The 14,912-nt window shown below is 35.8% G+C and overlaps 1 protein-coding gene across 3 annotated transcripts in view; it reads right to left on the reverse strand.

Moving 5' to 3' along the window:
* dapk1 (death-associated protein kinase 1) overlaps positions 1–14,912 on the reverse strand; it is a 71,697-nt gene that overhangs the window by 5,363 nt on the left and 51,422 nt on the right. For 2 of the 3 annotated variants that reach the window (XM_051895058.1, XM_051895059.1), the window contains 8 exons: positions 14,195–14,293; positions 7,268–7,345; positions 5,323–5,539; positions 4,234–4,419; positions 3,318–3,515; positions 1,850–1,988; positions 1,479–1,599; positions 86–274 (listed from right to left, as the gene is read on the reverse strand). In XM_051895058.1, coding sequence (XP_051751018.1) covers positions 86–274; positions 1,479–1,599; positions 1,850–1,988; positions 3,318–3,515; positions 4,234–4,419; positions 5,323–5,539; positions 7,268–7,345; positions 14,195–14,293 — 1,227 coding nt within the window. The other variant, XM_051895060.1, reaches the window with a different exon arrangement.

Consider the following 14,912-nt stretch of genomic DNA (forward strand, 5'->3'; position numbering starts at 1 on the left):
TACATATTTAATCATCTGCTCATCATCACACACACACACACACACACTCTCACACCTTCACTGGGCCGCCCACCCACACACACACCTCTCCCATGCTGTGAAGTTGTGAAGCCAGTTCCCGCAGATTCTCTTCACTGGCTAGAGGGTTGATTTGTTCTTGCACATCCACAACAAACTGTTGCCATGACATCAGCTGGTTTGGCCCATTCAGTTTCCGCCAGGAAGGCAGAGTGGACAACAGCTTCTCTGCCAGCTGAGTCATCGGCCTGCAGGACTGTCAAAATGAGAGAGAAAGCAATTTTTACATTTCTGAAGAGTGTACTTGTCAATAGGGTTGTCAAGTCTTTTCGAGTGGTTCTTAACATGCTCCTATGCAGTTGCTAGGGTTTATGAGTGGTTGCTTGGTAGTTACTTTCTAGCCCAAGTCAAAAGAGCAGACCCCCAAGTCTTTGATATTCTCATCCTGAAATATTGTCCAAATATAAGTCTAAAGTTTTTTTTCCCCCATTAACCAAAAGTAGGAGTGATAGTTGAAACCACCACTGATAAACGAATGCCAGACTTCAACACTTCAAACAAATTGTTTTATGTATTTCCTAAATAAATATACTATAGTAAATACTTCTTGATATAGTATTTTTTTTCTTTATAATATACTGGACGTGTACACAAAAATCCATTCCAGACACAATATAATGGCCGATGAGAAAGAAATCAGTACAGGTACGTGTAGGAGTGAGAGAAAGATGAGAGAGATGTAGGAGGGAGCATCTGAGTGTTTGATATTATTGTGTATTTCTGAGACAAAACTGTGTGTGTGCTGGTTATTTGACAGCAAAGAGAAGGGAGCCTCAACATTACAATCAGAGTTTCACACTTTTTGGCAAATAAATTTCCAATTCCTTTTCTGTGATTGCTGGATAAACATTTTAAAAATCATTTTATACATCAAAAACACTCAAAAAAAAAGCAACGTCTTTAGAAAGTTTCATGTCTTTTTCATAATTAATGCGAATCATCAATGTTAAAACATGGGGGTTTCAGTTCATTTAAAGGGTTAGTTCACCCAAAAATGAAAATTCTGTCATTTATTACTCACCCTTCATGTCGTTCCAAACTAGTAAGACTTTCATTCATCTTCGGAACACAAATTAAGATATTTTTTGATGAAATCTGAGAGCTTTTTAACCTCCAAAAGACTGCAACGTTATTTCCACTTTCAAGGCCCAGAAAGGTAGTAAAGACATCGTTAAAATAGTCCATGTGACTACAGTGGTTCAACCTTAATGTTATGAAGCGCCAAAAATCTTAATTTGTGTTCTGAAGATGAACAAAGGTCTTACGGGTGTGGAACGACATGAGGGTGAGTAATTAATGACAGTGAACTGGGTGAACTAACCCTTTAACATGAATGCTACATCTAGGCAATTGAAAGTGTAAAGTGTTGGGATGTGCAGTAGAGTGGAGAACGATCTTACAGAGATGATGGCGTTGCGGAGCTCTAACAGAAGGTTTCTCAGCAGCTTCATGTCTTTGGAGTTGGACGCTCCTGCATCCATGACAAAGAGCTTCTCAGCGATCTGCAGATCATTCCCAAACCTGATAAAATAAATAAATAAAATAAAAAAATAATCAGTATAACAATCAATTCAATAGAAACAAATCACATTCAAGGCTGAGGAGATCTAACTCAATTGATCATTTTGGCTTATAATGATGTTTTATCTACCAAATCACTTTAATCAGTATGATTTAATCTGTGCTACATAGAGTAAAAGGCTCACTCTGCCAAATATTGTCCTTGTAGGTCTCATAGATCCAAACTGACAGTTTATAATGATTTAATCACCTGTTCCTGACTTCCCTAAGTAGAGATCTCTCCTTGTCATAGCTGAACTCTCCCCCAAACGATCGGGGCAGATTCACAATGTCAGCATGTGTGGCCACCAGCACCACACGCAGTGGATTCCTGATCTTCCCTCCAAAGGCTGCGGACACAACAGAGCACCAGTCTTATTCTCTGTTCTCAACAAATTTAATCTCAATTCATAATGTCAATTCTGAACTATTTGAGAGCCATAGACCAAGAACTAGATTCCTAGATTTAGACTGATGAACTGACTCTAATGAAGTCTCTTTTAGGCATTATCCATAACACTATGGATGGGCCTGCTACAGTACTTACACAAATTCATCAACCATCACTACAGTGCAAGCAAAGGCAAGTCAGGCTGAAATTACCAAAGAGAGTTTAAGAGAGACAAGAATGAGAAAACTACAAACAGCATCAATGAAGCACACAGAATGGAGAACAGTGAAACAGTGATACATGGACAACAAAACTGCATGCACAAGCTCGTTTCTTTCATAGAGATGTCAATTACCTTGTTAATTTAGTACAAATAATCATATTTAAAAGTAAATGTGTTAAAAGTAACTTGGAGAATTGGTTCAAAAACAGCTAAAGCGATGGAGGCACAATGGAGATGCTTTCAAAAGTGTAATTGCTTTTAACTTGTCAGAGCATCTTAAAAGTATGGTGCACATGGTGTGAAAAATGGCAAGACATGATGCAATGACCAAAAAATCCATCTAGCGTATATGTACACAGAAAAACAAAGCAAAAATAGTGCAGATGGAATGTGAGAATGTATTCTGTGTGAATGGGCCTGTCTATCTCAGACTGATGGACAAACTCAACAGTAAAAAAACAAAAAACATTTGCCAATTATTAACTTATGTTGAATGACATGGAAATAAAACAACCAATATATTGTTCTAAAAACATATTTTGTTATGTCTAGTCAATGCTTTACTTGTTTTCCACAAATAATGTGATATTATGTAATTAATGTGATTAAAAATGTGTAATTAATTGACAGCCCTACTTTCATAGTAATAGGGCAATGGGTAATTGGATTGTAAAGTTGGTTATTGGTTTTCGTAGCTTACTAATATTACAAATCTTAGTAAATTTGTAATGTTAGTAAAATTGATTTGACTCATTATGAATATGAGAATTTCAACAGTATGGGTAAAAGAGGGGCAGAGACTGATGAATAAAACTGAGCCTTAACAAAAATGCAATAAATGCAGATATGTTATGGTGTAATTCCGTGATTGCATTATTGTAAAATAAATAAACTAACCAAGTATAAAATGCATTTTAATACAGAACAAATTGTATAACTTCTTCCTAAGACCTCTTAATCTCAGACTTCACAGCTTCAGCTGATCCCTGTAATTATTGTAATGGAAATCCCTCTACAAAGGAGGAGGAAAAATCTATACATTGCACACTGTAGTCACACACATACCGATGTTGTCCTCTGGCAGCATGAGAGCCTTTAGGCAGTTGAGCCAGAATGTGACCTGGTTGAGTTGAGTCTCATAAGGCTCCTCCAGGCTGAATAAGACCAAATGAATTCCTGTGGCGTCATTCGCAGCGAAGTAGTCATATGAGCAGTAGTAGACGGGATTACCAGAGAATTCCCAAATACTGAAGTCTCCAACTCCTGAAAACACACCCATATACACACAAATAAGCATCCATAAAATATAATACAATTTAGAAAATAAAAAATATAAGAATCATGTGACACTGAAGACTGGAGTAATGGCTGCTCTAAGTTCAATCACAGGAATAAATTACATTGTAAAATATATTAAAATAGAAAGAAGTAACTTTAAATTGTAAAAGATATTTCAAAATAATATTATTTTTACTGTATTTTTGAATAAATGCAGCTTTAGTTAGCATAAGAGACATATTTTAAAAACATTAAAGAATATATTATCTTATAATCAGATAATATAGTAACTACCCTAGATGCCACTATCATTCAAAAGTTTTAGATTGGTAAGATTTTTAATGTTTTTAAAAAAAAAAAAAAAAAAAAATCTCTTCTGTTTACCAAGGCTGCATTTATTTGATCCAAAATACAGCAAAAACAGTAATTTTGTGAATTATTTTTACAATTTAAAATAACTGTTTTTATTGTAGTATATTATAAAGTGTAATTTATTTCATTTATGGCAAAGCTGAATTTTCAGCATCATTACTCCAGTCTTCAGTGTCACATGATCCTTCAGAAATCATTCTGATATGCTGATTTGCTGCTCAAGAAACATTTATTATTATCATCATCAATGTTTCTTGAGCAGCAAATCAGCATTTAGCATTAGAATGATTCAGCTTTGCCAACACAGGAATAATAAACTTGAGTCTTTCACCATTGACATTGGCATTCTGGATGTCGATGGCTTTGGTAGCGGTGTCGTCAGCCGTGGACAGAGAGTTATGAACAGGACTGAAGACTTCCAACACTCCTTTAGTCAGACTGGGCTCGAACATCATACTGCGGCTACGCACACTTACATTCTCACAGCCTGGGTACAGGTTAGAGATACTGACAGACACTACAGACACACAGCAAAAAGAAAGAAAGACTGTAAACTACATGGAATTGTATATGGCTCCTTATAATTTATTACAATACATATAATACGGATATATTTGTAACTGAAGGATAAATTATGTCTATTATTTGAGGTTTTATAAAAAATAAAAAAAAAGTTTCATTTTTATAATTTAACGGCCTGCGGAAACCCACCACATGGGGGAGCTCTTTGCTAAAGTCCTGATTCCAGCTTTCCCAGTGTTAACAGGAAAAGAAATATTTAAGAAAGGTTTTATATATAATAAAAAAAAAAAAAAAAAAAAAAAAAAAAAAAACATACAGAAGCTTTTTAAAGCAGAAAAAATCCCTGCATAGTAAGGGAACTGTTGCTTAGTTAGTTAAAGATATGGGCTGGTGATGGATGGACCCTACAATGGATGATCCATTATCACCACATAATATATACATAATTTAAAAAGTTCAGCCAAAAAAAAAAAAAAAAAACATGGGACTGCAATAGAGCATTTTATTTTGGAGAAATATGAGAGTCAGATGACTCAAAACTCCTTTTTTATACCCTACAAACGTGTTAGTCACACTGCACTGCATATGTCTCGCACAATCAACGCCTTCCACTGAACTTTGGTTCTTTCTAAAAACTTTTCTCACAGAAACCCTGAGACGGCTTCCTCAGTTTGGCAGCGGCAGTATTTGTGAGAAAAGAAACGTAGCTTCATAGGTAATGCATTATATTGCCGCGATTCCACCTTCCAAGGATAGCGCTATATGACGTGTGTGTGTTAATCTGGGAATGAGTGAGGGAAACAACAAGAGAACAAAGTTGCCACAGTTTCATACTTAGAGTTGCCAAGCATAATTTTCAGCTTTTCTATAGATACAGAAGGAAGACACATCACCCTACCTGCAGGTTTGGAGGTGACCGGTGAGGCTGGGTGCCGTACAGGGTTGGTCAGCCTGGTCCTTCTCCTCCTGAAGAAACTCCGTAAGATGCCACATTTCAAAGACTCCACCAGAGTGCTCTTCCCTGCTCCCGAGTGGCCGAACAGCTTGAGTTTGATACGAGGTTGAGGGGTCTGTGTAGGCCGCAGCTGCTGGATGTAAACGCTCTTATGGTTGTCCTGTAAGACCAGTCACAAAGGCCATGTAAATTAACACAATCCAATGACATTACAACATGACATATGGACCAATGACATAATGGTAATGTGACTGAGAATGTGCAGTGCATCCTAATAAGTGTAATTTATAGGCTCTTTTATAGGCTTTTATATGCTAATATTCTGGGTCTGCCAACTGAGCAAAATCCACATTTCCATATTATTAAATCATGTATGTGACGGTCAAATAAAATGACTTTCAAAATATAAAGTCAAGATTGTGTTTAATAGACAAAAAACATACATCTGAGCAGTAGATCAAATCAGAGCAATTGCAGCAGTAAAATGAGATTTAAAAGAAACTGATGTAGACGGAAGATCACATTAGAAGCGACTGAAAGATCTTAACATATGGAAAAACATTTATTTTTAGTCACCTTGAAAATCCTTTCACCACAGTAAAGGACTATGCAAGAGCTTCAAAATGCCATCTGGGATTTTACTGGGATTAATTGGCAGATCTGGTGCTATGTTTCACATTGATGGGAGGGGCTGCGGGCTTCAGTTATGATAAATACCATGGAATTTATTTACTACCATATCACTGTACCATCAAATGTACATGGTATTCCAAGGTTCTTTAAAGAATACCATGAAACATATTCAACAAATCATAGTAAGAACATGACACTATAGAGTGTATTCTTCCCATTCATTTCCCTCTCTTCGTTAAAGAATTGTTAACCATGAACCAAACCAACCAGCTATGAGGTGAATCACAACATTACAAACTTTGATGAGAATCAAAGTATTTGAGAATCAGATAAAATGACAAAAGGTACAAGACTGTGAACTTATATTATTGCAAAATATGCATGAGACTATTTCGTCATTTGCAGGGCTTCATTGGAGTGGGCGGACACTAAAAATTTCTTGTGGCATGATTTGCTTGACGCTATTCTCTGATTGGTGGAGATTTTTTTTTAGCAGTGTCATGGGTAATGTAGTTTTTCACCAGGAATTCCTATGTTAAACATGATTATTCAAAAACAGTTGAAATAATGCAGACTGATGGCTTCAGCAAAAGCATATGTAGCTCACAGTGGGTCTGTTTTTAATGGTTTGTTATCAATAAAAATCAATTCCAATATGGAAAATATGAATGGTATTTTTACTTCTGCAACCTGACTGTTGCACTCTTTTTGGTACCTTTCTGTAATTCCTTTGTAAGTCATTATGGTTCAGAGATGCCCATAAAGTTCACTGGACATTTAAACATTAATTAGTTTCAAAATTTATTTTAGCTATACATTATTATATACTGTATTATAAAAAAACAACTGCTGCATGGCATATAATCACAGCCAATCTGAGCATATTTTGTGGCGTAATACACAACTATATGGAGATGGATTTTGGGCCAATGAGATTTCAGTTGCTTTGCAATATTATAAATACTATTTAAAAAAAATAATAACCCAACTATTTATAATTGTTACATTCAGACCAACAGCAGATCAGTGGGTTAAAAAATTATGTGTTATGCAAGCCAAACATTTAATTTTAAAATAACAAAATCAGTTCTTCTGCATACATTTAAGGGGATGAAAGGCATTATTGAGAACAAAACTGACATCCTTTGCAGGTGTCATAAAAAAAGGATCTCATAAGCCTTAACAAAGCATTCATGTAATGCAAATTAATGTCTCTTGAGTCTTAGTGAGATGAATAATAAACAAAGCCTCACACCTTTTTCAGCTTGGCCAGCAGCACTGCTACATGCTCCTGCTGCTCTGCAGTCGCAAGATCCTCCGCTGTCTTTCCATCCTGCAAGAGACAATGACAGTGATGGATAAACTGCAGCGACAGAACATTACAGGCAATACGGGGCCCGTCAGCGTCCAGTGACACAGATGAATGAGTAAAGCTAGATAAATAAAAGTCCATCAGCCTTTCATCTGCTCAGTATTACCAGACCACCACACTAATAAAGCTCTGACAGATAGAGAGAACAAGAGAGTCAGTGAGTTTGCAGGGTAAGGGTGTAAAAGAGAAAGTGGGAAGCTAACAAGAGAAAGTGAGAAAGAAAGAAGAGAGAGAATATCACCTAACAGCTCAACAGCGTGACTCACAGTACGTTACAAAAGCTGTTAGAGATAGAACAGCGGTGATTATGGCTGAAATGAACGAAAGGTGTAATGCGGCCTTCAGCTCACATCAGACGAATGTATATTTGTGCAGATGAAAGACACCACAAAATTGTAATCAGTCAAAAATGATGGTTATCAGTCAAACCATATTAAGTCAGTACCAGGGTCGTTCTTTCTACAACACTCATTTGCAATAGTTTCATGGGATTGCATGTTCTTTCCATTCCACCTGACTGCTGCGCTTCATCGAAGAAGAGTTGTGATACGGTAATCTTTCTCTGAACAGCTCCCTGTACTAAGTTCAACTATTCACCCACCCCCTCTCACTTCTGCTGCTATCTGTCTGTCCACCCATCTAAACAGTCTCTTCACCTGCCAGAAGCCATGTTAGCACCATACAGTTCAGGTAAAGTTCACTGCATCAGAGAAAATGTGCATCAGTATAAAATAAATTCTTTGACATTTGAACTTGAGATATACAATAAACACTACAGTTCAAAAGTTTAGGGTTGGTAAGATTTTAAAAATTTTCACCAAGGCTGCATTTATTTAAAGACTCCCTGTGGTGAAAATCAAGTTTTTAATGTTGATTATATGTCTGTATGGTGTTTTTAATATGCTTTAAGACAAACCATGTGCAAATTCATAAGTCAACACCATTGTTGAGTATTTTCTCCTTAAAACTGCAGTGAAAAAAAGACAGTCTCAACGTGGTTTGAAATTGCCGGTGTTCTCTACGTCACAAACTACGTTGTAACCAATCACGTCAATGTGCGGGGCAGGCTTTAGCATATCATTAACTATGCTGCGAAGCAGGGGAGTCTCAAGAGAAGCCAGGTTATACCGGTATATTTTTTCTGTTGATATGAAAAATCGGGTACATTTATAGCAGGTGAATTGTGTAAATGATATTGCGATGTTATGAACAATATGTCTGACATTCTAAGTTGTTCAAAGCGTTTCTAAGAATACTGATTTTTTTGAAGGCAGCTGCCTGACTCTGAGATGGCAAACGGGAACATGGTTTGTGTAAACATTATCAACACATTATTAGCTGTTTGACACCGTAGTCAAGCAAAAGGCTGTTTTATTATTAATTACTGTTATTTGTACCATTCTGATACATCGACTTGTATATGAGCCTGTATAATTCACTCTTCCACTTCTTCTGAATCAGTTTCTGGTTCAAACATACATGGCTGAATTAAACCAGTATTTCCACTTGCCATTGTGCAGTGTTTACTACAGTAGAATTGACTGAGTGGATCAGGTAGTCTGAGCTGGTGTGATTGAGTGGAGGCGAAGCTAATTTGCATATTCTTAGATCCACATATACTAAATGAAGCAAGGGTGTAGAGTAACATTCAAGCTATTTTAGGGCATGAATACATTTTTTTTCCTAGGAAAAAAACATTTAAATATCATTTTGGTGATCAAAGATGAGTTTTAAAGGTGCAATTTGTAGAATTTTCTGTCCGCTAGAGGCCTATTCAAAACAAAGGCGTACCTTGATGACGCCAAGTTTTAGCGCGGAATCTTGGGCCATGTGGTCTTCACCTCACAGCCCGTTGAAAAGAATCAGGATAGGACTCGGGAAGAAATCATGTTCATGGATGCGATTATTAACGTTACTGTAGTATGAAGCAGAGCAGGACCGAGTGTTGTGGGAGCTGAATGAGGCCGCTGGAGCGATTGTGTAACGTTAGACGAATGCAAAACACGCCGCAAGCAGCGGAACTTTTATTATGCCACAGTCGCCGGCGCTGCTTCCGCTTTTCCGGTCATGAGTATGAGGTAACACAGTGCTGTTTATCATATTAGATACATTTGAGTGTGTTGAAAATGATGTTATAACGTTACTCTGTGCGTTCGCTCGGTGGCTGCTGTGAGACACTGTTGCACACTGCAGTAAGCTAGATCGATTTTAGAATATCATATTAATAAATGCTGGATGGCTTGTGTTGATACATGGCATGCAATTCATTTTAAAACGTATTGTATGATGGAGAAAATGCTGTATTACTGTTACTAAAAATAAAGCTGCATCTGATTATGCTATGTTAGCTACTTGACAAAATAGTTTTTTTCTCTGAGGCATGGTAAAGCATGGTACTCGCAAAAAAAAAAAAAAAAAAAAAAAAAAAAAAAAATCAAGAAAATTAGATTTAAGCAATAAGACTAAACGTGTTGAGCTATATAACAATAATTAGTTTTCTGTCTATAAATATATCAAAACAGTTGTTCCCTTGTCTATTAAAACATGCAATATAAGCATCTTTGGTGTTTCCATGGTTTCTAAAAAATAAAACCGGAAACCGAGGGTAACGCGGGTATGACGCAATTGACAGGCGACTCCTCACACGTCCCAGAGCCTTGGTTAAAATTGCAATTTTCTCATGATTTACAAATAGTTGTAAACATTTGGGATATTGTAAGTACTCAAGTGAACAAAATATATAACAATGGCCTAGTGGTTTTTGGATATTTTACTGCAAAATTCTTACATATTGCACCTTTAAGGGATAAATTTATAGACTACAGGGGGACTTTAATCAAACATACAGTAAAACAGCAACATTGTGAAAATGTTCTATTTTCTATATATTTTTATTTATATAAATTTATATATATATATATATATATATATATATATTTAAAATGCAATTTATTTGATGGCAAAGCTGAATTTTCAGTAGCGATTTCTCCAGTCTTCAGTGTCATGATCATTCAGAAATCATTCTAATATGCTGATTTGGTGATTTGCTGATCATCAATGTTGAAAACAGCTGTGCAGCTTAATATTTTTGTGGAAACTGATCATTTTTTTCAGGATACTTTGATCAATAGAAAGTTCAAAAGAACAGCATTTATTTGAAATAGAAATCTTTTGTAAAATATGTCTTTATGGTCACCTTTGATCAATTTAATGTGTCTTTGAATTATAGTTTTAATAATGATAATCTTTTTGAATGGTAGTATATACAGTATATATTATTTAAACCCCAGTATTAACCATTAAATTAAAAAATCCTGATTAATTGGAAAGACTGGAAGCTTTGTATTATGATTTGGCACTAATGGGCTAAACCCCAGGTGTCATTTATATCTAGAGAACGTCCTGGAAAATGGTACTCATTTAAGTCAGTTAATGAGGACCAACCAATCTACATTTCTAATCATTTTACGTGGCAGCAATGGAATGATAAAACACATAATGAAAGCATCAATTACACACCTAATGCACTTTCTTTGCAATTACTTTTTTTCACAAGCATTAAAAAAGCTTTCTGTCTTTGTGTGAAAGTGAAAACGAGAGAGAGAGAGAAAAAAAACATCTGTGACTATTTCATTACAACCAAAATGACGCACATAAGAACTTCCCAGGAGGCTTTGACGGCAGCACATGTGTGATTGTGAAATCAGCATCAGGAACGGGGTTGTGGAGGGGGAATGACTATCAGAGAGTGAGAGCCTGCTCGAAGTAACTATATTCCACAGAAAGGACATATGTAAAAAAAAAAAAGGGTGTTAAAACATACAGTCTTAAAGACAGCATAAGAAAAAGCTGTGAGGCAACTCTGCAATGCTATACATAAACCTCAAGGCAGTCTTGGTTATCTGAAAAAAATCTGTTTACCCAAAACCCAGTAGAGTCACAGCCTTTGACCAAAACCATTAATGATTAAACACCTTGGGATACACGTACACAATCTCACTCGCAGCAACACAAACCCACACATAACACCTGGGGCCACAAGCACAAGCAAACCACACAACCAGAAACAGCTGTGTTCCTCCTCAAACCGACGGGGACAAATGAACCAGCCTCCCTCTGAAAGAGAGCCCCCGCACACCCCCACGCAAACCACAGCGAAAGAGGATGTGACGAACACCGCAGAGGTGTTAAAGCACCGATGAAAAGGATAGAAATGGGAAAGCTTTGCTGCACTGTAATTACTCTTATCTAACGCTCCTTTCCTACAAATTAGACTATGAGATATGACTACAAATTCTGCCGTTCAAAACAGCCCATTTTCTTATTCACAGACTCTTTTTGTGTCTGTCTGCTCGTCTCCAGCTCATACTATGTGTCCCCATGAGGATGGGCTTGTATTCATTTATTGATTTGTGGTTGTCTCCCAAAAGATTAAAGATGCCTGGAAATCTCAAGGCTGAATGGAGCATCCTGACATGAGGCAACCAAATCTAGTGTTTGTTTGACACATTGAGACCACAGCTTGTCATTATCGTATTGGAAAGGGAGACATGAAAAAAAAAAAATAATAATGGTAGGTGCTTGGAAGAGATGAACAAAAACAAACCATAGTGGATTTTTTATATTTTCTGAAGAAAATGTGAGTGCTATCATGATGCTTGGGCGTTGTGTGTGGGTTTTAGCACTTTGCTATGCAGTTGCTAAGGTGTTTTAAACAGGTGTTTTTGTTTGTTTTATCGTCAGCCAGGTGAAAATCATATGTCTGATAAATACGCTATTATTCAAAAGTTTGTGTCAGTAGGATTTTTTTTAAAAATGTAACACTTTTATTCAGCAGAAATGCATTAAATTGATCAAAAGTGACAGCAAATGTTTTTATAATGTGATAAAAAAATATATGTATTTCAAATAATTCCTGCTCTTGTGAACTTTCTATTCATCAAATAATCCTGAAAAAAAAAATTATCATAGTTTCCTCAAAAGTATTCAGCAGCAAAATTGTTTTCAACATTGATAATAAGAAATGTTTCTTGAGCAGCAAATCAGCATATAAGAATGATTTCTGAAGGATCATGTGACACTGAAGACTGGAGTAATGATGCTAAAAATTCAGCTTTGCCTTCACAGGAATAAATTATATTTTAAATTACATTTTTACAGGTAATGTAGTTAATCTTATTGTAAAGTGGTACCAAAAATAAAAAGCGTACCCACCCCAAACTTTTGAATGGTACTTTATAGCCTGAAAAAAAAAATCACTGAGAAAAAAAAAAAAGAGAGCAAAATACAAAGACCGAAGGCCACATTAATCAGCAGCTTCCTATATGTGGAAGCCATTTTTTTCTTTCTTAAGTCACTGACCCATATGCCTCTGGCAATGAATTATGGATTCTCAAAATTCCCGTGTGCTGTAACATGCATTGTGCATCAGCTGCTCTTCAATATTAACACTAAGGAGTAGCGCTTTGAGATGGTGTTGAGGTAGGGGGTGTGAGCGAGGGGCGTGTGGGTCGGCCGAGGGGAGGTATGTTGGGGTTATTGATTAGAAACATACATTGTTTAGAACGAGTTGGTTGGGGGTTCATTGGGACATGCTGTCCTTCACCAGTGCTGAAAGTGAAACAATGATTCTCTGCTGGCACAGTTTCATTAAGCTTCACTCCGGAAATTATATTGCACTAGGCTGACAGCTTACTGGAGAAGGTACACCCTTATATTACAGAAAAGAAAAAAAAAAAGAAAAAACGCACAAATCTCTGAACACTTGATAAAGACAGACAGATATATCCATACAAATGCATATTAAGAATCAGTCAGATTAAGAATTATTCATCCAAGAAGGATGATGATGATGATAGGGGATACCCATACAATCATATAAGAACACGCAAACCTACAGAAACCACCACACATCCTATGGGAGAGGCTCTATATAAGACGAGACGCAGTTGATTGAAAGATTAAGGATTAAGGAGAGAATGGTAATCTAGGCTGTCATGAATGATAAATGAACACTTGTTTAAAGAGATGAAGAGACTGCAAATTGATTAATGTGCTAAGAGGGCAGGACACCAGATCATTAGTGTTCCACCTCAGTCTAACACAAAAAGAAGACAGTAGTCGAACAGAACCCCAAGAAAGCTTTTTTTTTTACTTTTCTATATTTATATATAGAATATATATAAATATTTATATAGTGACCTAAAGGCATATACAATACTGTTTAAAAGTTTGGGGTTGGTACGATTTTTTTTTAAAGAAGTCTCTTATGCTTACCAAGGCTGCATGTATAAAAAAATACAGTAAAAACAGTAATATTATTTCATAATATTACAATTTAAAATAAACTCTTTTCTATTTTAACATATTTTAAAATGTAATTTATTCCTTTGATGGCAAAGCTGAATTTTCAGCATTATTACTCCGGTCTTCAGTGTCACATGATCCTTCAGAAATCATTTTGATATGCTGATTTGGTGCATAAGAAACATTTCTTATTATTACTGATGTTGAAAACATTTGTGCTGATTTTTGTGGAAACCATGATACATTTTTTTTTTTTTCTGCAAAGATCAGCATTTATTTGAAACATAAATCTTTTGTAACATTATAAATGTCTTTACTGTTATTTTGATCAATTTAATGAATCCTTGTTAAATAAAAGTAATAGATTCTTTCGAAAAATCTTACTGACCCCTAACTTTTGAATGGTAGTGTATATAAATGTGTATATATATATATATTCATAAATGATATAAATGTATAATACAGTACATAATACAGTAAAACCCTGAAGGATCTTGAACTTACATTAGTGATAGCCTCAGTGTTTGCTCCTGTAACGCAGAGATGACGCACCACCTCCAGACCACCGTTACTAGCTGCCAGGTGAAGAGGTGTTCTCCCAAACTACAGTCAAATAAAAAACAAACATCTCTAAACACTCTCTTTCTGAGCATGATTCATCACAAGCAGTAACTAGAAAACAAAAGTAAAAAAAAAATGTCAGAAAATTGTTCAAGTGTGAACAACAACAATAAAAGTGCAAAACGTTGATGATTTGATTTCACATTACGATAATTCTGTTCCGCTTGACCCGTAAAGCCCTCATTTAGAAGTAACACAAATCTTCTTCCAGCTGTAATGGAAGTGCCATTTAAAAATTTCACACAGAAGTAACAACTTGGCTTGAATAACTGGCATGTAAAAATTTCAAGAAAATGACAACCAAGTAAATGGGGTCAGTTAAGGGGACTTGGAAAAAGAAGTGGATGATAATTCAAGACTGAAAAGAAAAAGTGCTTTCTTAAGCGCAATAATTAATATTTAAATACGATAAAAAGGCTAAAACTAGGGTTATTATTGTTAACTAAAACTAAAGTTAATATTTTGTTAGATCAAAGAAAGCATCTTGGAACGCTACATGTAAAGTATTCCCAGAAAGTGCTCTTTGGTTAGGTTTTAAACACAAAAGAAACCAAGGCACTTCTTCCAGTCCAAAAAAAGTTAAAAAGCCTTTATTCACATT

The sequence above is a fragment of the Ctenopharyngodon idella genome, chromosome 5 (assembly GCF_019924925.1).
Source record: "Ctenopharyngodon idella isolate HZGC_01 chromosome 5, HZGC01, whole genome shotgun sequence".
NCBI lineage: Eukaryota > Metazoa > Chordata > Actinopteri > Cypriniformes > Xenocyprididae > Ctenopharyngodon > Ctenopharyngodon idella.